Source organism: Podarcis vaucheri (genome assembly GCF_965113315.1).
Source record: "Podarcis vaucheri genome assembly, chromosome: 5".
Lineage (NCBI taxonomy): Eukaryota > Metazoa > Chordata > Lepidosauria > Squamata > Lacertidae > Podarcis > Podarcis vaucheri.
In genome coordinates, this window is record NC_138763.1 from 79,187,832 (window position 1) to 79,214,753 (window position 26,922).

At 41.2% G+C, this 26,922-nt stretch overlaps 1 protein-coding gene across 6 annotated transcripts in view; it reads right to left on the reverse strand.

The window, feature by feature from the left end:
* The window catches only part of GRID1 (glutamate ionotropic receptor delta type subunit 1), a 722,825-nt gene that overhangs the window by 403,931 nt on the left and 291,972 nt on the right, over positions 1 to 26,922 (reverse strand). For all 6 annotated transcript variants that reach the window (XM_082222335.1, XM_082222336.1, XM_082222334.1 and 3 more), the window contains exon 3: positions 5,320 to 5,604. In XM_082222335.1, coding sequence (XP_082078461.1) covers positions 5,320 to 5,604 — 285 coding nt within the window. The remainder of the gene's footprint in view (positions 1 to 5,319; positions 5,605 to 26,922) is intronic.

A 26,922-nucleotide genomic window follows, 5' to 3' on the forward strand; every position in this document is an offset into this window, starting at 1 on the left:
CTACCTAATTTGCACATCCCAGAACAATATGCAAACTGAAACACAGGAGCCCTTCACAATTCACACAAATTTTGTGATGTAGTTCCCCAACCCCCCCAAAAAGGTGTCGATGAATGCATATACAGTCGTACCTCAGAAGTCGAATGCCTTGCCAGTTGAACGTTTTGGCTCCCAAACATCGCAAATCCAGAAGTGACTGTTCCGGTTTGCGAACATTCTTTGGAACCCAAATGTCTGCCACGGCTTCTGATTGGCTGCAGGAGCTTCCTGCAGCCAATCGGAAGCTGCACCTTGGTTCCCGAACGTTTTGGAAGTCAAACAGACTTCTGAAACGGATTCCATTCGACTTCTGAGGTATCACTGTACTAGCAGAAAGTATGCACGAAAATGTTTATATTAGTTTATATATGTCAGGCACATCCAACTCCCAAGAGAATGCAATCTACTCACAGTATTAAAATACTGTGATCTACCCATGGGCGGGGGGGAGCCAAAGTTGTTGAACTTTTTTAAGGTAGATCGTGATTGACCTGTTGGACATGCCTGATATATGTGTTATGCTGAAGGAAACTGCTTGCAAACATGTAGCTAATAGGCAAAGTTGCTAAGAAAAATGTGTACATTAGAAGAAATGTGCAGTAAAATGTTGACAATTTTTCATTTTTAAATATTTTTATTTAATTATGTGGACATGTGGCAAACTGATGCTTGAAAAACTAGAAAAGTGAGAAAAGTGGAACAGATTTGTCTTTCCTTATTGTGGACCTAACTGAGTGCCTAGACAGAAGGCCACTGGCACTCCCATGTAGCTAACATGCTCTATGCTTTCTAAAAGGAAGAGTTAGAAAAAACAAATGAATATCCGAGGTGTGCTGACATTAAGCATACCAGCTCCCAGCAAAACATCCTGTACTAGTAGCACAGACATATTGCCTACCTCTGCAATGTGACATGGGAGATCAATAGCTGATCTTGAGGTGATACAGTAAATATGAGTAATATGATTGTGCACCAGGCCTCTGTAGTCCACTGCCTAGTTTACCATATTCCATCATATACTTCCTATTTTGCACTACACTGAAACTCCTGTGTGAACTTCGGCAAAGATCCAATATCTCATATTCTAGACAAATAATTAAGGAACTACTGGCAGATGGCAAGTTTTTAGTAGTTACTAGGCAACAGGGACCAAGCTCTACAAATCCAGAGAAACAGTCATATTTTAACTTCACATAATATCACAGCACTCCCATTTGCAACACGCTTTTAAAACTCCATTGTTTTTTCTCAAGATTCCACACAGCCTCACCTATCAGTTTTCATCCGGAAGTTTGTTTCCCTGGGTTTTGGAAAGTTTGACCAGAACTGAATTTGCACTGTTGCAGGAAAGCATTTAGAAATGCTGTACTGTATACTCAGGTAGTCCATTCCTGTATTAATGTATCAACTTGAATATTGTACTGTACGAAAACAGTATACCAAGTGATCCAAGTTGCAGTCCAAAGAGGCATAATGCAAGTCAAGCTTTGTAGTGTAATATGTCTTCGTGCCACAAGTAGGGATGTGTGTGGGTGGGTGTGGGTGGGTGTGTGTGTATCACACCAGACTGCTCCTAAACAAAGCTTGGCATGTATGATGCTTGAAGAATAATTTATCAGAGGAAAATGAAGAAATACAATTTGATGACCAATGGGACTGTGTGCTTCCTTGATATATAAATTTTTCCAATATTTATCTAACTGCTCTAACCACATATTAACTCAACACACAGATGTCTTGATGCCCAGAGAGTCGTATCATCCTTCAACCTGCCTAACATTTTACAAACATCCACAGCACAATTCTATAATATGCATCTATTCAGATGTAACTTTCTTACTCCCAGGCTAGCTGGTACAGAACGGAAACCTTACAAATAAATATCATTATATCCCTGTTCCTCTCAAACATCTTTAAAATAAAGACATATTTTATACTTTCTATCTACCTTAATTTTCTCTCTCTTCTTGTCTGCCTCTTTCCACAGCCATTTCTTACTTCACCAATGACTGATTTTCCCTATAGAAATGGGGATTAATTCAATAGAGTGGTTTGGCATGATTATTCTACATAGAAAAATAATCTACTCTCCAAACATTTCTGTAGCCATCAGTAGGGACTAGGGCCACAATCTTATGCTCATTTCCTAAGAACTCCATTGAATTCAGTTGGATTCATTTCTGAGTATAAAGCATCCAAAGGATTGGATTTATATGCCCCACTGAAATTAATGGAACAGAAGTGAATCAGAACTGGAACATGTTCTACTATTTCAGTGAGGTATTCGCATATCTATTTTTTGCAAAATTGGATCCAGTGCCTAAATTGAAAAGGTGGCTTTCATAGTCCCTTCACTTTAAAGTGGTATAGAGCCATAATGCCTACAAAACTAGTTTTAATTCACAAACTTGCCATTTAAATGCATCTTTGCATTTCCTAAAAATGGATCCATTTTGGTTTTAAAAGGTTCTCTGCCCCTCCACCCCACTCTTAATTATACTGAAGCTTTGCCACAGAGTAGAACAAAAGCATAATGTTGGCAAAATTAGGCACTTTGTTATCTGTTTACTATATATAAAACATGTTTCTCTCAGCTCTAAATGCTCTCTTCATCTGCTTATTCAATAGTTCCTTCACAATGCAGTAAAATGCAAACACAAATACATGCAGTTCATTATTTCCAAACAAAGTGTGCAGATTTTTTAAAAAATAAAAATGCAGTTTATATTTTTAGCAGAATTTAATGATTATAAGTTTGAGTTTTAACTGTACTGTATTTTAATTGTATGTGAAATGTTCCCCCCGCCCACACTTAAATAAGAATACAAGTATTTTAAATGAAATAAATGCACAAAAATAAACCAAAACAATTGTCAGTTGCTTGTCCAAGGTCACCACACCACAAACGAAATTAAAAAATAAAGTAAGGGTGTACGTTAGCTATTTTAGTTAGTGCAAAACAAAAACAGATCATCTTTATCTGAGGGTCTCAGACAGGCTTCCAGGGACAGCAGTACGGTATCCACTATTGCTGCTACAAACAGACTTCTTTGAGCCCAACCGCAAGCATGTATGTGGCCTTAAGAATATATGTTGTGCCCCTTTCTGTTGTGATTTGTTCACCACACTCCCCAACAACAGCAACCAGGTTTTCTGCAGTGTGCAAAACTGAGAACCCCCGTTTCAGATATGTTTCCAAAATATCAGTGCTCTAGAAATTAGATGCCATGAGTAATGCAAGACTTGTTGTCATTCAGGAAACAGCAGAAGGTGACAAAGGGGCTTTTCACACCCAGTTCCTCTTCCTATACCATAATGCTGGTCCTGAATGGGGTAATTGTGCCCCTGAAGGACCAGGTGTGCAGCCTGGGAGTCATTTTGGACCCACAGCTGTCCATGGAGGCGCAAGTCAATTCTGTGTCCAAGGCAGTTTTTTACCCGCACCATCTGGTGCACAGGCTGAGACCCTATCTGCCTGCGGACTGTCTCACCAGAGTGGTGCATGTTCTAGTTATCTCCCACTTGGACTACTGCAATGCACTCTATGTGGGGCTACCTTTGAAGATGACCCGGAAACTGCAACTAATCCAGAACGCGGCAGCTAGACTGCTGACAGGGAGCGGCCTCCGAGATCATATAACTTGAAAGACCTACATTGGCTCCCAGTACGTTTCTAAGCACAATTCAAAGTGTTGGTGCTGACCTTTAAAGCCCTAAATGGCCTCGGTCCAGTAGACCTGAAGGAGCTTCTCCACCCCCATTGTTCTGCACAGACACTGAGGTCCAGTGCTGAGGGCCTTCTGGTGGTTCCCTCGCTGCAAGAAGCCAAGTTACAGGGAACCAGGCAGGGGGCCTTCTTGGTAGTGGCACCCACCCTGTGGAATGCCCTCCCATCAGATGTCAAAGACAAACTACCAGACTTTTAGAAGACATCTGTTTAGGGAAGCTTTTAATGTTTAACATTAACATTTAACATTTAACATATTTTAATATTTTGTTAAAAGCCACCCAGAGTGGCTGGGGAAACCCAGCCAGATGGGCGGGATATAAATAAGTTGTTGTTGCTGTTGTTGTTGTGCATCCTAAATCAGATTAATAAAATGCCTAGTTAAGTGTTGATTGTTAAGAAACATCACCTCTTCATTGGCAGCCATATCTTTTTCTCTCCCAGTTGCTCATTGTAGCAGAAACATCTACAGGGCGACCTTTCTCATCCACTTGACCCCACATTTGCAAATATCACAAGTCCAAAATTGACAGACTATGTCTTCCAAAGAAAAATTATGCTACTAGAGTATACTTTCAAAACATATGGCCTAAGATGGGTGAGTCAGATATCAGCTTCCAACACCATCTTTCTAAGGGGCACATCTACCAAGGAGAAGAAACTGCAAATAAGGGGCTCAAATCTATTCACATTGAAAGAAAACCTCCCTTTTGTGCTAATGGAAGCTTTTCTTCCAGCATGGAGGAGGGGGGCAACTCAGGTCAGGACCTCAGATAGGTGAAAAGGTTAGAGTCTCATGGGTTCTGCTTTGGATTGCTCCCTCTCTGTGCCCACTACTCACTTTTTTAAAGCCACAAGCTAAAATTGCTCATTATTACATGAACGGCATCTCATTTAATTTAGACAGAAGTTTCTGCACTCCCAACACTTCAGCATGGCAGCAGAGATCAAGTCTGAAGTTTCACGCCAGAAATAAATTCATCATGTGGACTGTACCTATGACACAGAGGAAATGCTAATCCTATCATGTGAGGACTAGGTTGCAGTGCTATCCAGTCCAGAAAGGAGAAGTCGGGGAAATGCTGTAAAGAAATAAATTACACATGTGGCAATACGGAAAATTAATTTTTAAAGCAAGCAACACGGAGACTTGAAAAGAAGCAGATCACAGAGGAATGGTTTAGGAACTCTTGTTGTGTACTGCCTTGCATACAGTATATGAACCCTGCCAATCAGTGTCAACAGTTTATTAATATTTTACTGAAAAATTGTGAGATGAATCAAACTTCAGCTGTCTTGATAAGGTGTTGCTAAGCAACTTGCAGTCTGGCTGAAAATTAGTTTTCACAGCAACCTTTCACTCAAAAGAAAGAAAGCAAGCAAGAAAAAAGTGTGTCCATTCAACACGTTTTCCCCGTTGGTTACACAAAAAACCCAAAGTACCATACCAAAACATGTCTTTGGTCTATTTTCTTTGGCGGAAAGAGAGGATACAGAACATTCAAAGAAATGGAGACTCAGGGGATGTTTCTGAAATGATTCATTGCACTTACCGTAATCGCTGTCATAGAACACTATAAATTTCTGCCATCGCAATTCGGTGACTAGCTTCAGCATAACATCATTGAGGCGAACAGGCGGCCTGGCTGCTAGCGTGTATTCGTCCTCCTCAAGGCTAGGATTTAGGTGGCAAGCTGTCCGTGGGGACCCTCCTGTGTTGCGCTGTACGAAGAGGTGGGGGATGTGCATGGCATCTGTCAAAGACTGCAGGGCGTTGGCAGAAGCACATCCGGTGGAGGTAACTAAGGCTAATATCCCCAGGGTCATCAGGTCACAGGCTGAGGAGAAAAAGAAAAAGGTAGATGAAAATCTAGAAAGCTGGGAATATGCGGAGTTGGCAAAAATGACTAATAAGATTAGACATCAAAAAGTAACAAAGTTTGAAGAGGAGTGGAATAAAATTGTTGTATACATACAGAATAATTGTAGAAGTTTAAAAACTGTAGCAGGATTAACTTAAATCTTGTGATGTGGGTGGAGGGTGAATAAGAATCTGTAGGAGTAGGTGTTAATGTGTGAAAGCCGAAGCAGGGAAGGAAGGAAGTCTGAGTGCGACAAAGCGCAGTGTAAATAAGAAAACACTAAGATGCTGGATGCAAGAGTTTATGTTTAAGTGGACTTTGTTTTTGGAAATTTGACTTATGTTCTTCTTTGAGTTTGCTTTTGAAAACTTAATAAAAAGTATTAAAAAAAAGAAAGAAAAGAAAATCTAGAAAGCTGTGGCCAAGTCACGTCTACTGAAAAGGTGAACCTGCTGAGGCACAGAGGTTTTTCAGCCAGAATTCATAGGAACTTAGTTCCATCACTTCTCAGGTGGACACCATTGCCATTATAAAAGAACAAGGAAGGCATTCGTGGTGAGTCCTGACATCTTTTTTTCTAGAAAAATAGCACTGGATAGAGGGCACATGCTGCTTTTCAGAAGTGAAATTAATATTGGCAAATACTAGACATCTGACCATTTTTCTCTTCACCAACTTTGAATGTGATATTTTGAATGCACTATTTAGTTTTACATTCTGAATATGTACATTCTGCCTCAAAAGTTGGGTGCTTTAGGTTTGTTTAAATGTTTTGGCAAATATCACACATGAAATCTGATTTCCTATCAGCTGTCAGTCGACAGCTGCATATAAACTATCAAATGCTGTCAGATACTAAATACAACTGCTTTGTAACCATGTTATTATCGCTTATAAAATGCCATTACATATCATTTATTAAATACTGCCATGACATCAACTATTAGCAAATATCATATAATGAAATCAGCTATCAAGGACTATCGTATACAAATCTAAAAATATTCAATAACCAACCAGCAAATTTGCAGATAAAATTTGGCATCAACTGCCTTAAAGTATATATTTTTTTAAGCAAATTCATTTCACTTGTAATGTTATGTTGTTAAACTTAAGCCAGTCTATTCAGCAGACCATTTTAAAGACCTATGCAATTTGTTTTCAGAACTTTGTATGAAACAGTGGCTGATCTAGGGTGGGCTGGATTTACCAGCAAGCAAACTAGGAATGTGCCCAAGTTTCAAGAGGTCTCAAAATATCTAGAGAATAAATGTTTGTATCCAACATAGTCAGGGCTGTATTTACCCGGGGTGTGTGTGCAAGGCGTGTGGGGCACCTGAGCGCCGAATTCTGGGGGGCACCAAATGTATACCTACTGTATACCAGTCCATTTCTATCGGTGGCAGTGAAAAGCAATGGAATGCAAGTCCCTGCCCCCCTCCTCTATTACTCCTTAGTGCCAAATATTCCTGATGAGTCAGGAAACAAAAGTAGTTTTTTCCTCTGCGTCATTTTTACAGGTAAGTGATTACTTCCACCCCAAATAAAGCTCAATAACTTTGAGTTCGCTCCCCTAAAAAAAGGTCAAAAACTTTGGCGTCCCCCCTCCCAAAGAAAGCTCAATAAATGTTAATTTTTTTGGGGGGGACTAAACTAAATTTGGGAGCGCTGGGCGGATCTTTGCACCCCAGCAGTGTATATGTTAAAGACGGCCCTGAACATAGTGCTAAGTTAAAGACACTTAGTGTTATATTTATTCTGCTGGTGAAATATTTTACATCAACGAAACAAGATTGTACAAGAGAATGCACAAGTAGGTTGCTGATAACTTTGTTGCACAATGATTTCACAATCTGTTGACGAGGAAGACCAAGGTTCTCAATGTTAGGATATTTCCGTTCCACCTTAAAAGGGAGCAGGCTTTGTAAGTCACAGAGTCTGCGTACTTCCGGCTCACAGGAAGTTTCTGTTTTTGTATATAGCTGTTGTTTTCTCTCTCTGTGCCTGGACACGCAAGCAGGCAGTCATGTTTTTTTCTTTGTTCTGATCAACACAGAATAAAGTTGTTAATAATGCTCTCTTGAGTGCATCTTTCATTGTGTGAACTCTGCAAAGGGTGTGCACCAGTCCTTGGAATGTGGACAGATGTTTCTGAGGCTTGTGTCGCTAATTGACTGATACTGTTCTACGGGAGATCGATGGATCGTCCGGAGACGGCGTGGGGGCATGATGGCTTTTGTCTCCCTGGCAGTATCCCAACACTCAAATCCCTGCTCAGCTTTGAATCTGAATGGGTGGCCTTGGGCCAGTCACTGAGACTCTGTCTTATCTACTTCACATAATTATTGTGAGGATTATGGGCCACCAATACTGCATGGCCTCCTTGGAGGAATAGCAGGGCAAAAATGTAATATAAATATATACATTTGTAATATACAGTACAGAAGAAGCCCTTGATGGTGGATTGGATTTTTGTGATTATCTCCTGGAAGCTGCTATTTTATTTCCCACAAATGTGACACTGTAACATTCTGAGACACTCTGAAGGAGTGGAGATAGAAGCCAACAGAAAATGGTCTCCATTCGCTGGCAGCTGCCATTTTCTCAGAATGCCCTGGAATGACACAATCAGTGTACACAGAGGGAGACTAACATGACAAAATAAATGATAGAATGTCTATGGATGGAGACAACCACCAAGAGGACCTCCACTGCTGCCAGAGAAAGTTATCCCCCCCCCCACCAGACACTTATGAATGAGTGATGAAAGGGATAATGGAAATGAATCCTAATTGGAACTGATCAATTCAATGTTTTGCTCATTATAAAATGTATGCACACCCCCATAATAAGAGGCTGCGCTGCGCTTTGCATTCCTTTAAAAAGGAATGTCCTCCAAGCATGTCTAGAATGCAGCATGGAGAACTGAATCTTGAGCATTAAACAACGCCACCATGTATGACACTTAAAAATCTGGAAAAGAAGAACACTTTTGAAGGCCTAAGATTGACTGTCGAACAAATTCTGAATGTTTTGGTAGCTTGTTAAACTGAATCAGTTATTACTTCCTTCAGAACAAAGGCAGCATGAATGTGTGGGGTTTTTTGTTCTTAATGCAAAAAGAATCATGTATTTTCAGTTTCAATCCCCCCCTCTTTTTTCAGATTTCAGAGAAAGATCAAAAAGGTACTTCTAAAGAAGAGTATGCATGTCCTGAATGACGATGCTTCAGCACTGCCCAATATTGGTCAAGGTGTGATAAATCACTTCACAATTTCTCTTTTACAGAAGGAAAACAAGGTTAGTTTTATTATCAAATTGAAATAATATAATGTTTAATTTGGGGAAAATGTTTTCAAATCACAATAGGTAGTTCACACTTTATCACTACATCTTTCTTTAGATTTTGAATGCAATGTCCTGGCTATAGCTGAGTGTATTTCTTTCCTATAACTGTGAGGAGTACCTTACTCCGGAGGGAGCCAATATAGTACCATCCAGATGACTGGGACTAAAACTCCTATACGTGCCAGCCAGCTTAGTCAATGGTTTGAATGATGGGAGTTGTAGGCCAGCAAGATCTTGAAAACACCACGTCGGCTACAACTGCCTTACTGATCTATGGAACCAAATTTATCGCTAAGCCTAACCATCCATGAGGTCAGTTTGTGTGGGAAAATGTTTCTCAAGCCCACAGAATACTCTCTGGAAAACAGAGCATGAAGAAGTTGGGCATTTCTGTTCTGAAATGTTAGACTTGTATTGAGTACTTTGGGAAACAACTCTGAGGGAACTGGAGTAAATGACCTGATATCCCAAGCAAGTGAACCTTAGTTGAGGAAAGCATATCCTGCAGTTTTAGGGTCTGGTGCACAATTGTGGTACCAATTTGCTAGAAAACCTGCCTATATTCAACAAAACATTTGTTGTTCTGAAGTTCTAGGATGTCTGAGACCACATATTTGGGGCCGTCTGATAACTATGGAATCATTTTATGCTCTTGGATTTTAATTGTTTTTCCTTTCTTTTCCATCGTCCAGTTCTTGCATCCAGCCCCAGCGCTAGCACTCCCCCTCTGCTTCCTATTTCTGGCTATCGGACCAACGGGACAGTTTACTACTACTGTCAAAGCACAATTACTTCACAACTTAGAAAAAGCAAGAAACCATGGAGAGCCACCAGTTTTCCAAAAGAATCCACTGGGCGCCACTGAATAACCCACGCTCCAGATTCAGCCCATTAGTAATTAAATAAATAAAATCTACATTTAACAAAGCTACATGAGAGTATTTCAACAACAAAAATGGAAAAAAGATGATATTGAGTTTAGATCAATAGTAGATAAGGAAACCCAATGGCTCCTTTTGGAAGGTTAGAACACGGTAAAGCTGTGCAGTACAGGGAGAGATGGCATGCTTGCAAAATTATTTCCTTCTTGACCCTTCCCATAAATTTATGCTGGCTGCATTATCTAAATTTACTCCTTGTTAATTATAGGGATATGATTTTCCTCTTCTTTGCCTCCAAAGGAGGTGACCTGATTTAGCTACAAGAAAACACTTCACTTTCAAATGGGAGGCCTAGGTTTGGGAACAGATTTGATTTCCCAGGCTCTCTGCCAGAGAAAGCTTAGCGTGTCACACAGGTAATTTATTGAGTCTCAGTTGGAGAGGGAAGATGGGAGGATAAAAGAGAAAAGTATAGCAAGGCTGAGACCAAAAAAGGAAGGGGGGACCCACAAATCACTAGGAGGGATCACCTGGCAGCGGTGTCATCTCAGATTAACAGCAAAGGCAGAAGCTGCAGGATACCAAACCTTTCGCAAAGAACCATGAGAATTGCCAAGATATTGGTGTCCAAAGAGTAGGTCAGAGCAAAAATAGGATGGAAGCAGATGTAAGTTCAGCATAAAGTGTGAGGAATGGTTTTATGTTTTGGGGTTTGTTCAGTGGCGTAGCATGGGTTGTCAGCACCCGGGGCAAGGCAAGTAATTTGCGCCCCCTAACCCGTGGATTTTAGCACTTGAGTGCGAGCGCCCCCCCCCAGATGTTGCGCCCGGTGCGGCCAGCCCCCCGTGCACCCCCACGCTACGCCACTGGGTTTGTTTGGTGCAAATCTGACAGATTTAGCTTTGAATGCCTACTGAATCAAATTACTTCTCCATCCCTGATGGAGGAAGTGGTAGAAGCTAACCAGACAGACAGCGCTCACCTTTAAAACACCAACAGTATTGCTGATTTCCTAAGCCAGCTGCAGAATGTCAGTATGGTTTCTTTTTGTGGCCCAAATTTAAACTGCTTTTTGTTCCTCTGCCACACACAAGTGCAGCCAGAACACTGATTCAAACTCTCGCCCTGACTGCTAGTTACGTCCAGAAGATTCCAGTAGCTTATAGCCACCAGCCAAAGTCCATTAAGCAAGCAAGCAAGCTAGACAAAGCCCAGGACGATGGTTTCTTCCTTGCTTGACAGAGCACAATAGCATCATCATAACAATATCAAGTAACACTGGAAGGTGGCTGCTTTAAAGGGCTATTTTATTCCATCATATCTTCCTGCTCTCAAACAGTATAAAAAGAGAAGAGACAAATGCAAGATATAAGCAAAAGGAAATGTCCCATTTTTATTTTACCAACGGCAGCTTCCTTTGTGTGCCACATAGCACTTGGAGAGATTTGTGTTGTGTGAGACAAAATAGTTAACCCCTTCCCTCTACAGCACAGTCACAATCAGGACCCTATGAGCTACTATTTATTTAAAGTCTTTCTTAAAAACAAGCATGGATAAAGAAACTATATTTTTAACTTAATGCATAGTTTGGCCCTACCTTTATAGGACATGTTCTTTAAGGCTTAAGAACTTTCAAAAGGACACATGCAATAGGAAATTGTGAGATTTACAATGCTGTAGTTGCAATCCAGTTTGTGCCTTAATTTTATTCACATTTGGGATATAATGTGTTTCCTGAAAAACCTCAATAAAAGTGCTAATAATGAAAAGAAAAGTGTATAGAACACTCTGAAAATGTATGCCTTTTTGCAATTCAGTTTTGAAAACTTCTGATAGCAGTTATTTGAACCGTACTGAAAATTTTGCTCCCTCCTGAAATCCCTTCGCACCTCCCCTCCCTCTCATAGAAATGGCACCCCTGACTTTTTTGTTCTTGAAGCTAAAACTCCTAAAGCAGTTTAGCTAAGCAGCAAACAAACATAATAGGAAACGGAAGGGAAATTTGGCAACATTTGTAAGGATTCCATTTCACAGCGACAGACACTTGGCACAAGACTCAACTGCCTGTGTGCTATTCTACCACAGCAAGTAAGGTTTGCAAGAGCTGTACAAGGAATTCAAAAATCCTGGAACGTTAATAGGACTTAGTGAAATATTTAGCCTTCCTAGGGTGGCACTGTGGTCCAAACCACTGAGCCTAGGGCTTGCCAATCAGAAGGTCGTGGTTCGAATCCCTGCAACGGGGTGAGCTCCTGTTGTTCGGTCCCAGCTCCTGCCCACCTAGCAGTTCGAAAGCACACCAGTGCAAATAGATAAATAGGTACCACTCCGGCAGGAAGGTAAACTGTGTTTTCGTGCGCTGCTCTGGTTTGCCAGAAGCGGCTTAGTCATGCTGGTCACATGACCCAGAAGCTGTATGCTGGCTCCCTTGGCCAATAAAGCAAGATGAGCGCCACAACCCCAGAGTCGTCCACAACTGGACCTAATGGTCAGGGGTACGTTTACCTTTACCTAGGTTTGTAAAAAGTGTGTTAATCATCTGGATAGTGGAGTGAAATAGATTAAAATTAAGATTATTCTGTATCCTAACACAAAACAATGAGTATGGAGGTCAATTTAATATCATCAGTGTGTAGTGTTTCAGAGAGAGAGAGAGAGGGAGGGAGAGAGAGAGAGAGAGAGAGAGAGAGAGAGAGAGAGAGAGAGAGAGATCAGTTAGTTAGAACATGTTGCTGATAATGCCAAGGTTGCAAGTTCGATCCTTGTATGGGACAACTGCATCTTCCTGCCTTGCAGGGGGTTGGATTAGATGATCCTCAGGGTCCCTCCCAACTCTACAATTCTACGATTCTATGAAAACCTCAAAGATAGATAGACAGATAACCTTTACATGTAGAAGGGCCCAGTGTATATTCTTTTCCCTCTCTGATTAAAATATGCGTATAGACAGTGCAAATGTCATTTCATCTGGGTACATTAAAATAGCTTAGCCTCATTACAAAGTTGTTTTCACAAAAAAACAAAACAAAACTTCAGATCCTGCAAGCTTGCCCATCCAGGGTGGAAACACCTGATATTTCTGGTCTAAAGTGTGCACTGGAAGTTGGCATTTCACTGCTCATAAAAGAGGCTTCAGACCGCCACCACCCCAGACATTTGCATGATTGTGGAGCCCTGGCTTCTGTTGATGCTTTGTTCCAAGCAGACTGGCTGAAGACTTTTACATCATAAAGGTTATCTTCATAAACCAGAAATAGACCAGGAAATGTATTTTTCTGTGCCTTTGCAAATGAAAGTTTCAATTCCAGAAAAGTTGTATGGATAAAAACTAAATCACTGGAACCTATGCCTCCTCTAGTTTATGTTGGCTATGATAAAAAAGTGTAGCTGTAATACAGGGCATAATTATATTCTTTCATGTCTGTATCCTATGCACACTTCCCTGGGAGTAAGCCCTGTTGGACAAAGTAGGATTTATGCTTCAGTGAACATGCATAAGATTATTTTTCTTGCTTGTAAGTGTAAATATATTTACTTGGAAGTACATCCCACTGAAATTAGTGGGCCTTCCTTTCAAGTAGGGTGGCCACCTATGTATTCCCTCAAAAAGAGGAAATCCATCACCAAAAATATGGCACGCATTTGCATCATATTTACATATGCAAATTTGGAAATCATCACTGTAATTTAAACAGGAGTAGAATACATCTCACCATAGTGGGGGAGAATGAGCAAAGGATCTGTAGTGTGTTCACGTACTAATTGTTGAAGGCAAAGAGTCCTCTATTTGAAGGATCCTCTGGTTCATGCCTGGTTGAAAGATTACAAACTATAAGGAGGGATCAGGGACCTTGTAGTTGCCCTTGAACAGTTAGTACCTGAAAACACCTGTGAGCAGACACACAGACCAAAGCCCCTGCCCGCTTCTCATGGTTCTTAATCTTTAAAGAAGACTTGGACCAGAGAACACTTCAAACAGAGGACTCTCCTCTATAAAGTAGGATATTTGCTCACCTTACTTTCAAGTGAACATGGCTAGGATCAGGTTGCAAGTTTCTTTGGAATCATTAAGGGGATTGTTCTCCATGCTTGGATTAGGCCTTAAATCTTCTAAATGATGCAGGCAAATATTCAATCAACTCATTCCAGTGAACTAAAGCAGTTTACACAGACCCTAAAAAATATCCAAGTATAAACAGATGCAGCCCAATGACATCCTCCATTGAGAACTAAGGCTTCCTACCATAGGGAAACATACCCCTTAATGTCCCTGGGCTCTGATTTTTGACAGAATGGCATCCAGGAATTGGCATTACAAATGATGTGTGTTCAAACATCCTTTTTATTATACGACATAGGGCTGCACCTCTGTTTGCCCTACTCACCAACCCCACCCACATTACCGCTCTCCTCTTCCCACCCCATGAAATTACTAAACTCATTTTCACCTTCCCAATCACTTTTGCTCATGCAAATCCAGGATTGTGATGCCACACTACAGATCCTCCAATGGAGGCTGCATGACGACAGCTTTACATTTGTACTTTCATCAGAAGATAAGATTCTTGTAAGTTTCCATTAAAAATACAAAACAATGCTTGACAGCCCCATTGCTATGAATGACTCAAGTGCTCACCAGAGTTCCTGTTTTGATTGGTTTTCTAAGCTGAGCCCATTAAAGTAATGGTGATTTCTTTAAGTGCCCTGATTAGCCAAGAGATCAAAATGCATCAAGTCAAAAGGCCAACCAGTTGTATGTTTAATTAAGGCTTAAGAACTTTCAAAAGGACACATCCAAAGCAATTCCCTCTCTTTGCCTCAGCTAATGACCTGAATTGTTAAAAAGAAGAAAAAGGAGATGTATATGAGGCTGCTTGACAGGAGTGACAGAAAGGGAACAAGAGGATGCTACTGCATCTGAAAATCTCTGCCATGCCAACAAAGAGAGTGAACATGAAATAAGATTGCATATTCATGTGGGGTAGACTTAAATGGAAGGGGGAAAACAAAAGAAAGTAGTATAGAAGGATTCCTGGCCCTCACTCAATGACCTACTCTTTCATGGTGGTATCAAAGTGGTTAGGATCCTTCCACAATTGACAGAAATGTCATATTTCATACACATGTAGGCCAAGACACTTGGATAACTAAAAGAAAAATGTCGGCAAGTCATATCCAGCACATCTAACACACAAAATGTACAATGCAAAGTCGACTACGCATACTGTCAGGAATACTGCCAGCACTATGGCCCATAAATCCATCACATGAGACGCGAAGCGGGGGTGTCCTCTTTTGCATGCTTCAGTCAGTCTGAAAGTGGGGGATGCAAGTGGAATTAAGGTGGTCATCAGGAACGTAACCCTGGCATGTATGAGACAAGCCACATGTGAAAATGAAAAGATGTGGCCATACCTGTATGCAGTTGAATATTCTAATAATCCTAAAAGGCTGAGGGGGATTGGTATGGCAGGAATGCAGAATGAAGCCGTACACAGTGACCGGCTATTTTGTACCCCAGGAAAGCCTAACCACTTTCATGCCACTCCCAGCCCCGCCCTCCCCGAAAATCACTAACTTCAATTTTCAAAAACAGATGTTTTAGAGATATGATAAAAGTCATCAAAATAGAAAATAAAAGTAAATATTATCTCCTCCTGAACCCTGAAAGAAGCAATCTGAACAATAAAGTTTGTCCATCACCATGTGATAGTTTTTCCCATTTAAATGGAGCAGCAGCATTCCAAATAAGTAATAGGCCCCTGGGTCTAACCACCATTTTAGTTTCCCACAATGCCCCAAACAATACTAAGTTGGAACATTCTGAGAAATTAAGATGATGATGCTTGGAGTGAAGGTCTGGGGTGGGAATCAAGCAGGTCAGGTCAGGTATAAATCAGGCATAAGTGGTGCCGGGACCCTGGCATCTGCCGAAGGATGCCAGACTCTGAAGCAGGCCCTGAAACCATTTTTTAAAATGTATTTTGTTTCAGATTAGTCTTGCATATCTGAGAAATGTTCTGCTTCGTATCCTTTCAGAAGCTGAAGTTAAACCTCTCACATTCTTTCTGGTATCTGCTCCTGGAACACAGATCACTGTTACTCAATATGACTCAGGAGTAAAACTGTGAAAGAAAGAGGGGGTTTCTTTTCTTCCCCCCCCCCCCCGCTAACTATGAACCAAAAGCTGTGAAGCATCTCCTCATGGCAATTTTGTCACATAATTCTCCAGTGTGTCCTTATAGGTCAATCAAGGAAATGGCCAGACTGATTTAATGGCCCACAGAACAATTCAAAAGTATCATGTAAGCCCTCAAACATAACATTCCACAGACAGCTTAGCATGTCATTAGTGCTTCTTGACTAAAGCAAATGATCTTTCTTAGTTTTAGGAAACAATTATACAAACCCAGCAGAAAAGGCATTATGCTTTCCCATATAGAATGAACAAAGAGAATTTAATCTTAAAGTTGTTTCACACATGCATGCCCACCCATCATTTAAATGTCTGCAAAATCAAGTGTGAAGAACGGACCCTTGCAAATCATACTACTACCAGAGACAGATATTATATATTTGCCTCACATTCACCTCAGATGCAATGTCTTTCCACTCACTCAGCTGCTAGTCATTATGAGTTGCTTCCAATAGGCCATAGCATTCAGAGATTATCTATCTGCCTATGTGAACGGGCCACCATTGATCAATTTTTGCACCATCCAAACACAAAATATTTTCAACAGAGCCAAACTGCACATTCTGTTGCTAGTCATCAAGTCTACACTAACCCAACATAAATAAATTCAGCAATGTACATGCATTGTGAGCAAGGCATAAACACATCAGTTACCTATCCAACTTTGCACCCCTGCCACCCCCAAAAAACCCACCAACTATCTTGTTCATAGGCTTTCTTTCTTCCCAGTCAAGATGCATTTGGATATACAGTAGTACCTCGGGTTACAGACGCTTTAGGTTACAGACACTTCAGGTTACAGACTCCACTAACCCGGAAGTAGTACCTCGGGTTAAGAATTTTGCTTCAGGATGAGAACAGAAATCATGGTCTGGTGGTGCGGCGGCAGTAGGAGGCCCCATTAGCTAAGGTGGTGCTTCAGGTTAAGAACAGTTTTAGGTTAAGAACAGACCTCCGGAATGAATTAAGTTCTTAACCCGAGGTACCACTGTACCTTGTAATGTCTTATACTATCATGATCTCCTGAAAACAGGGAGGGGCCACCACCACCAAATACACACAAGAAATATGGTAGTTTCCAGAAGTTGTTGGACTACAACTCCCAACATCCCTAGACTTTGGCCATGGTGGCAGAAGCTGGTGAAAGTTGGGAGTCCTACGACGGAGTCCAGCCACATTGGCTACCCTGAGCTGTTTACATGTGAGAGCTATATGGAGCCTCTGTCTTCAGAGGCATTACATCTCTGAATCCTAAATGCTGGAGAGATGCGATGCTGTCTGCATGTGCTGCTAGTAAGTTGCCCAGATGCCTCTGGCAGCCAAATGTGGGGAACGCTGTTCTTTTTGGTTTTTGTTTAATACAGGAGTTCGGCTCAGAGTCTCACTCTGGGGACCCAAAAAGCACTTAAAACAGTCTGACCTGTCCTTGACATTGCAGATGTTTGGCCATGTCCTGCAAGTGTATTCCTCCAACGTTCTCAGGAGGACCCTGTAGGCTTCCCCAAGAAGGAATGGGGCTCACCTGCTGCTGTTTTGAGAGAAACGTGGCAACATGCAGCAAGCAAAGAAAAGATGAAAATGACAAATGCTGCCTCTAAATTAAAGGCAGAGGAAAGAAATCTAAATGGCTGTTCCGCTGGTTTTTATACAGGCGAATAGAATCAGTAAGAATACTTAGTAGTAAACTAGAGAAAGAGAATAAGATTTGGAAAATGAGGCCTCAAGCTTTTATTTCATTTACTGGACTTTATTAATTAATAGCTGCCTTCCTATTCTGGCACTCTAAATTCTGAATGCGTTCTCTCACCAAAGAAGTAGAGATGTGTTACAGCAGGCAGCAGTACAGTTTCCGTACAACGTAGCGATGCCATCAAGTGGTCAACAGACGCACTGGTCAGTTTTCCCTCAACATAATGCTAATACGCATTCAGCAAAGTCTATAATTAGAAAGTATCATAGCGTAGAAGTATAGTGTTTGTTCATTAAATGGAAACTAAAGTACAATTTTAAAAAATCTGTTACGTATTTGCCAGAACACCCAGAGGTGGAAGTTATTACTCTGAGACAGGATTTGTGTCTCTACCCTATGCTTAATACAAATAGGACTGACACTGAAATTTTGTGCAATGGAGTGTTCCTTTTCAGGGTTCCAGCTAGCCAGCCATGTGACCTTCTGAGATATTCCATTCCACCCAAGTCTCCTTGCTCACTCATCCAACATCCAGTACCCTCTAAGCACATTCATTCCTCATTGAGCTACTTTGGTTTTCTCCCACATTTAGGGTTCTTTTCTTTCATAGCATTTTTAATGTACTTCTGCAAAACTTGGAGTTCCTCCAAGACCACTAGCACCTATTTTACGGATGAATGACATTGTTTTGACTCACTCAAAGAATCCACGCTCAGAGAATGAGTCCACTCTCTGCATATAGGATTGTGTACGCAACAAACCTATTAATGGATTTCCTGTGATAAATATACACATACCTTGTTGCTCTTTTTGCTAAAAATAACTTAAGTTTATTCATAGAGTAATTTTCCTAAGTGCTCAAAAGTGCTTCACATAAACTCTCTCCATAACAATCCTGTAAGGCAGGTTAGCATTGCTGCCTTTATGCTATAAATGTGGTCTTGGAGATGCAAGCTTCGACTTGCTTAAGGCCACAGTGTGAATTCATGGCTGAGATGAGCTTTGTATCAGGAATTCCTAGCTCGTAACTCTCCCCCCCCCCCACTACTAAGCTATGTTAACAATACCCTTCTGCGCCCTAACCTGGAAGTACATGAATGAACATTCACAGATAATTCTGTACTTGGCCATATTAGAAAGATCTAGACCCCAGATAGCAAGGGTTTCACTTTGGGCAGAACACTCTATCCCAGGCATCCCCAACCTGTGGCTCTCCAGATGTTTTGGCCTACAACTCCCATGACCCTAGCTAACAGGGCCAGTGGTCAGGGATGATGGGAATTATAGTTCAAAACATCTGGAGGGCCGAAGGTTGGGGATGCCTGCTCTATACCCTACCCTACCAAAGTAATGCCACTTGGACAGACCAACCTAATTCCATTCCATGTCAGTTTCACATGGGTTCAGTCATAAATCCATTCCACCCTGTTTTCTGTGGAACTTCTTCCCATCTACAATTGTTCAAACACTCATGTGGATGGCCTGTTCTGCAAGAACATTAGGGTGAAGCATGGTCCATAAATTGGAAATATGTATTTTCTTCTATTCTAGCCTTTGCTTGGAATTTGGGAATTGCAGATGTTCTCCTTTCCTTTTATTCATATATTTTGCTGCCCTTGTTTTTGCACAAATCACAATATTTTGGATAGTCTCCATTAGCAAACACAAATGCAATGGCCATCATTGGTTTGCATGAAACACCAGGCCATGATTTAGAACTATGTGTACAACCTACAACAAGCTCAAGCAAAGCATTGTTTGCCAATTATTTTTATTGATTTTCCATAATTTTAAACAAATTATCACTAAATTAATAGAAATTCAATACAAATTTAAAAACTGACTTCCCACCCACACCCCAGATGTCCCCTCCATTTTCCGCCTCCCTTTCCTGTCCCAAATAAAATAACTTTTCCAACTATCATTTCAAAATACATTCATCCCTTCTCCCTACACATCACCTGTTTGATTACTAATTTCTGCTATGGCATTTATACATTGTTATAACCTGTCCTCAGAATAGTCGAGAAGAGTAAATCCTCTTTTATCTACCTATAATACTCAATTTTGAAACATTTCCTTCTGATACATCTTGAGTAACACTTTGCCTGAGAAAAACATGCACATGTTCCTCCCTAACATGGCCTTGCACATTGCTGTCTGACATCTGGACCCCAGTAATAAACAACTCAGCCTCACTGGAACTGCGTGCAGAGGGTGAAAATTAAACCCCTAGGGGAAAATATGTATAAATATATAATATACATCCCCCCCAACACTGCCAATCTCCCAGCGTCACCCACCCTTCCCATTTCACCAAATTTAATCCTCAATTTCCCATGCAACCAGCTCATTAATAAATCATTAATAAATAAACATAATCCATATCACTTCTTCTCCATCTGAAAGCCTCAGAAGCCATCAGGGTGGTATACACTGTGGTCCACCCTGTCCCTTTCACTGTTCTTTTTTCCAACTTCAACTGCATTTAAATTATACGCATTTTATTCACATTTCCCTCCTAAAATATACCACACTTTGGCAGGGCCACTGTAATACACAGGCTGCAGCATATATATCCCTGAAAGGAAAATTCCATAGAATTTTGACTCTCTCGCTTTCCTCTAGTAAATATATTGCAAGCCATTTAATGTTTGAAGCTACTGAACACAGCAGTTTTACCGAAATCATATGAATACTACTCACAGATTCCACTACCCCACCACTAATCCCATGTATTAAATTCATGACAATGTACTTCAGACATCAAAATGAGCTTCACTGGCAAGAGACAATCACATATGAAAGAGAGAGAGGAAAGAACAATAACAGCATGTCACATCCATTTGTTTTCTAAAGCCTAGCTCTGTATTTCCAAATATTCAAATCAAATACATTTATGAAATAAGACAGCCTTAAAAACTGCAACAGAGGCATGCACTTCAAGGCTGAAAAGGGATCAGATGGTTGCAGAAGCTGCCCTGTCCCCCTCTGTCTCCAGGTGTACTCCAGACCACTTGCCTGAATCCTCAGCTTTCTATTAAAAAACGAAAGCAAAGCTTTTAACTTAAGCAGGGCTTTTTTTCAGCCAGAACTCACTGGAACTTGGTTCCAGCATCTCTTAGATGGGTACCATTGCCATTATAAGAGAACAAAGGAGGAGTTCATGGTGAGTTCTAGCACCTCTTTTGCTAGAAAAATAGCACTGGATCTAAAGAACATGTACGTTAGAAGATGACAATTTTAGACCAATGAGTGCAAAAACTCTAGTCAAAACACACTCTCATTCAGTTGCAGCTCCTAGCTGCTCCTTCTTGCCTTCTTCAAAATCTATCCAGTCAGGAATCCTAAGGCAAAAGCAAATGGTAATGGAGCAAACAACTTTCTAAAGGAAAAGGCAAAAGATAAGACGGTTACAAACCGGACCTGTGTGTGATACTGGTGGAAGCTGCAGCACACATGGATGCAACCAGTTTTCTCAGTGCTCTAAAAAAAATAGTTTACATATTTTGGACTACAGAGCAAGAAGATATGCTCCTCATCTCTTGCACAGACCCAGTAGCTAGATGCACATGAAACTCATGCAAGAGGCTTGGGTATGCATTGTCCAAAGATATATGATTTTGGACTAAGCGCTGAGAGAGGTGAGGCTGCTCCTGAACATCTAAAGGATTCCCCCAAAGCAGTCAGGCACATTCAGTTCTCCATCTTAGCTAACCCTGACATTGCAGTGCAATTCCTGAAGGACAGAGCTGCTGCAGTCCTTGAGATTTAAACACAGATACCTTCTGCCATCCTTTGGTGGATGCTCAATAAGAGCCCAATTTATTGCCCCAATTTAAAATGCAATGAAAATCATGATAGAACAATGCTGAAACAGACAAAGAGACTATTAAAAGGAGGTCCAGGAAATATTGTAAAATACATCTGGGGAAAGGTTGTTTCAAGATGCAGATAAAAAACAGGCTTGCACATGGAAAGGGGATTTGGTCTGCACAGATTCAGATTAATTACTACCAAAGCACCTTTTACTTTCTTGGGCTCCATGATCACTGCAGATGGTGACAGCAGTCACGAAATTAAAAGACGCCTGCCTCTTGGGAGAAAAGCGATGACAAACCTAGACAGCATCTTAAAAAGCAGAGACATCACCTTGCCGACAAAAGTCCGTCTAGTTAAAGCTATGGTTTTCCCAGCAGTGATGTATGGAAGTGAGAGCTGGCTGATTGCCAAAGAATTGATGCTTTTGAATTATGGTGCTGGAGGAGACTCTTGAGAGTCCCATGGACTGCAAGATCAAACCTATCCATTCTGAAGGAAATCAGCCCTAAGTGATCACTGGAAGGACAGATTGTGAAGCTGAGGCTCCAATACTTTGGCCACCTCATGAGAAGAGAAGACTCCCTGGAAAAGACCCTGATGTTGGGCACAAGGAGAAGGGTGCCGCAGAGGACAAGATGGTGGGACAGTGTTCTCGAAGCTACCAACATGAGTTTGACCAAACTGCGGGAGGCAGTAGAAGACAGGAGTGCCTGGCATGCACTGGTCCATTGGGTCATCAAGAGTCAGGCACAACTAAATGACTAAACAACAACAACAACAAGCACCTTTTAGGAACACTTTCATAACCACAGCAAGGATGTGTGTGAAAGGCTTTTTTCTTTCAAGTTATAAAGAATGAGTTTCCGGACTCAGCTATACAGCTGCAAATATAACATTTTAAGTGTGTTTTAAGTGCATTATACAAAGCGTGTTCTCACTAAAGGAGAGCACGTGTTGCGGATGGGTCAGACAAAGCACCCTGTAGTAATTAGGTGGATTGGTTTAAAGGGCCTACTTTTGGCTGGAGTTGGTGTTGCTGGGGCAAATTTGATGTTGCAAGTTTGGGGGAGGGGTCAGAGGTTATTTAAGGAAGGTCCACAGCAGAGTACTTTCTCTTTCGCTGTGGACATCGGATCTCCCGCCCGCCCTCCCTTGTTGGGCTTGCGCTTTGACCTTGCTTTGCCTATCATGGGGTCGTTCGCCTTGGTGCGGGGGCCCAGTAGGAATTTACCATTTGGCTGATTAGTGCGTGCCTCTTGGGTTTTGCCTACTGCTTAGCAATACGTCACAACTTGTAAGGTTGGCGGTTAGGCATTGGTTTAAATTGGTTGGTGGAGGGGTATGGATTGGCTGTGCCTGCCCCTCCAATGAGGTTGCTGCATGGGAATTCCGTTAAAGGAATTCAGGGGCTTACCATCCATTCGTCCAAACCCCTGGAATCGGGCTTGGGCCGTGTAAGTCCCTAGGAGCATGCGGGGAGAAGCTGAGGGTCTGTGCCGCAGCTCCGCCTATCCCTGAACTTGTTCCTCCACACTGGCTTCCGCTGGAATCCGGGAGTCAGTGCTGTCCCCAAGGCGGGAGGGACAGCTAGTCGTAACCAATGCCTAAGCAACCACTCACAATTTGTATGCAAATAAAGTTGTGGCCAAAATTATGCCAAAAACCTTAAACAAAAATTCATGTGTGATGTGTGAGTTATTGGGGTTAAGGGTGTTTTGGGGACCTCAGCACGCAAATGTGACACTAGATAGTATTGGTGAACTAATGGCAAATTCAATATATATATTTTTAAAAAACTTTTTTTAAAAAAAAAAAGCATTTGCACAGTGTTCTTTATGTGTGTCTAGATTCCACCTCCAACTAAACAAGAGGAAGAACATTCTGACACTGACTCCCTTGGGAGGTTGTGGACTCTTCTTCCTTGGAGGTTTTTAAACAAAGTTTGGATGGCCATCTGCTATCAGTGCTTTAGTTGAGATTCCTGTATTGCAGGGGGTTGGACTAGATGACCCTTGGGACCTTTCCAACTCTACAATTCTATGATTCTTTAAAGCATGTTTGGGTGCAAAATGAGGATTCTGATCCTTGGGGTTGATAATAAAAAAGAGAGAGGATTGTTATTCTTTCAGATCAATGAACAAGACTGCATATGGGGTACAATGGCATGACTCTACTGGGGATGCCACCAATTCCACACCAGGTGTCAATCAGGGAGGGGAAGCTTTCTGGGAGATTGAACAAGGGTATGACATATTGTGGCAGGGTTTTAGGCCCATTTTGAAAATAACCGGAGGCCTCAGGCTTGAAAGATGACAGTATAACATGGCCTAAAGAGAGCCCTAGGCAAGCTCCAAGACTCTGCAGCAGTGAAGACTTAGCACCTTCCTTGCCCTGAACATGTCAGAAGCCTTCAGGCATGGAGCAGGAAATGTAAAAGCTAGGCCTCTTGTGCATGCTTGAAGTGAATGGTGGAATCCAAGGTCATTAAAAAATCATTTTTTATACCTCACTTTATAAAATATATTTCTAATTTGTGGCTTTTAAAAAACCACACCAATTAAAGCAACAAAATAACAAATATAAGCTATAAAAATAACAGAATCAAGCAAAACACCACTTAAACAATAACAATAAGGCAGCAGCATCAGATTTCCTAGTCACTAAAAGTCTGGGTGAATGAATGCCTGAAGTTCAGTCCCAGTTCTGTGCCTAAAGTTCAGTCCCAGGGGAGAATGTTCTGAAGCTGGGGGCCACCACCAAAAAGATCTTTAATGCAACTGCTCTATGCCTAACCTTTGAGAGAGGGGGAATCAAGGAAAGGACCTCTCATGGAGAGGTTTGTGTGGGAATGAGCAGGCAAACTTTTAACCCAATATACTGTTTGTATAACATTGAGAAGTGAACTTAATTCATGTACTGATTATGGCAGAAGAACCACAGAACCAATACATGAGAAAGGATCATTCTTTCGCACAATCTAAGTTGTGATGCCAACACAGTTTTGCTCCCCACCCAGGAGATTTGTCCTGAATGCTTGGTTTGCAATTAAATGTTAAAGTGGAAACATAAGACGCTCCCATGTAGCCTTCTCCAAATGAATGTAATCCCTTGTGATGACTTTGTCTTTGCAGGATATGGGACGGACAAGATGTGCTAATGTCTTCTGTGAATAGGAATGACATCTGACTCATAAATCTAGCCCTTCTCAATGTGCCAGTCCACAAGTTTCCACTGCTGGAAACATCATCAAGAACATGCAAGATGAATTATTATTATTTATTAAAGTTTTCACAATACAGTAAAATTATATCTAGAACAAATGAAATCTAAAAAGAAAAGAAAGAGAAACAATAGAAGAAAAGAGGGGAAGACAAAGGAAGAAGGGAAAGAGAGGGGAAAGACAATAGAAATAATAAAACACACACACACACACACATAACCCTATATTCTAATTATACCCTAATCCTCAATCCACATACAAAGCACATGCAAGATTAATTAGAAAAGATAGATGATAGATAAATAAATAGATGATAGATAGATGATAGATAGATGATGATAGATAGATGATAGATAGATAGATGATATAGATAGATGATAGATAGATAGATGATCGATAGAGATAGATAGATGATAGATAGATGATAGATAAATAGATATGAAAATACTTTGGCAGTGACAATGAGTCTCCAAGTTGTGACATGTGAGGATGTGGATGAGGCATCTGAAGGGCATGTCGAGACCCTTTGGTCGTTGAGAGTGGCGCATAGATTTATCACACTGAACACAACCATGTGTGGAACAATCTTTCTGGCTGTGCAGTTTCTGTTCCACAATTCCTAAGACCAAAGCAGCAGGGCATTTAGACCAGTTATCAGAGAACATGGAGGAAACATGGCCTTTGAGGGAGGCAGTCAGATGAGAAATCCCTGTCTGAAAAGTGGCATGGCTTGACAGGAAAAGAATAAGAGTAAGTGGAAGGTGTGAATTCCTGTTCTCTGTTGCCTGGCTGTATCATTGGATATGATAAGACGTTGTTACTTTATCATATGAACTTACAAAGCTGCCTTGTTCAGAACTATTGGTCCATCCAGTTATGTCTAATCCTGTGTCTACTCCGAGTGGTAGGCAGCTCCCCAGGGTCTTATGCAAGGAATTTTCCCAGTTCTGTTATCATTCAGGCATTCATTCATGCATTCCCCACTTGTACATTGTTTAAATTCTTTACCAGAGATTGCAAGGATTAAACCTGCGACCTTCTGAAGGTAAAGCCCTAGTTAAACTATGCCCATCCCTCAGTCAAATCATTATTAAAAAGTGAAAGCATTTAGAAGTTAACAGTCTCCAAATAACTAATAAGCTTGTAACAAGAAAGAAAGAAATATAAAGATTTAGGAAGTTAGTATAAACTTCCTAATGGCAACATTCATTGAGCAGTGAAATTATCGAGCAGTTGCCCAGGGAGATTTATGATTTATAAAATGGGTATAGATAAAATGTGTGTCAGGGTTTATTTAAGCATATTGTATCCTGCTGCATACGGCTGAAAGCAGAAGGTTAAGACCCCTTAGTGCCCTTTTCAGGCTCTATTATGCTGCAAGGGATATATTATTTAGCATTAAGAAATGCATTTTTTTCAGTACAAGGTACAAAGAATCTCACAGTACAGTCCAAATATTTACTGCACTAGTGAGAGAATACTTATGCTGATATATATATATAACCTGGCTATATACACATGTGTGTGTGCGTTTGTGTGTGTGTATTTCTCACCTGCCCACACATTCCTAAACGTTAATGAATTGTTGACTAAAAATAACTTTTCAAAAATATGCTTTGAATGTTCTGTAAAGGCATTTTGTGTGTGTGTGTGTGTGTGTGTGTGTGTGTGTGTGTAGCCTCTCTCTCAGCACACTTAGATGTTACATTGACAGCAGTGACATCAGTGAGCCTTACTGTGTTTGGGTTTATGGTTCACACTGTCAGTGACCAAGAAATGTTAAATCCCATTTTAAAATGTGAGACTTAGCCACCAATCTGTATTAAGCCAAGTGGGATTTGTGATGTGCATTGAATGCTGATCCATGCTGTTCCCATCTCCTTATTGAGCAACAAGTTAAAAGCTCAATCACCATATATCTGAATATACTTTTCCTCGGGTGGCGCTGTGGGTTAAAGCCTCAGCGCCTAGGGCTTGCCGATCGAAAGGTTGGCGGTTCGAATCCCCGCGGCGGGGTGCGCTCCCGCTGCTCGGTCCCAGCGCCTGCCCACCTAGCAGTTCGAAAGCACCCCCGGGGGCAAGTAGATAAATAGGTACCGCTTACCAGCGGGAAGGTAAACGGCGTTTCCGTGTGCGG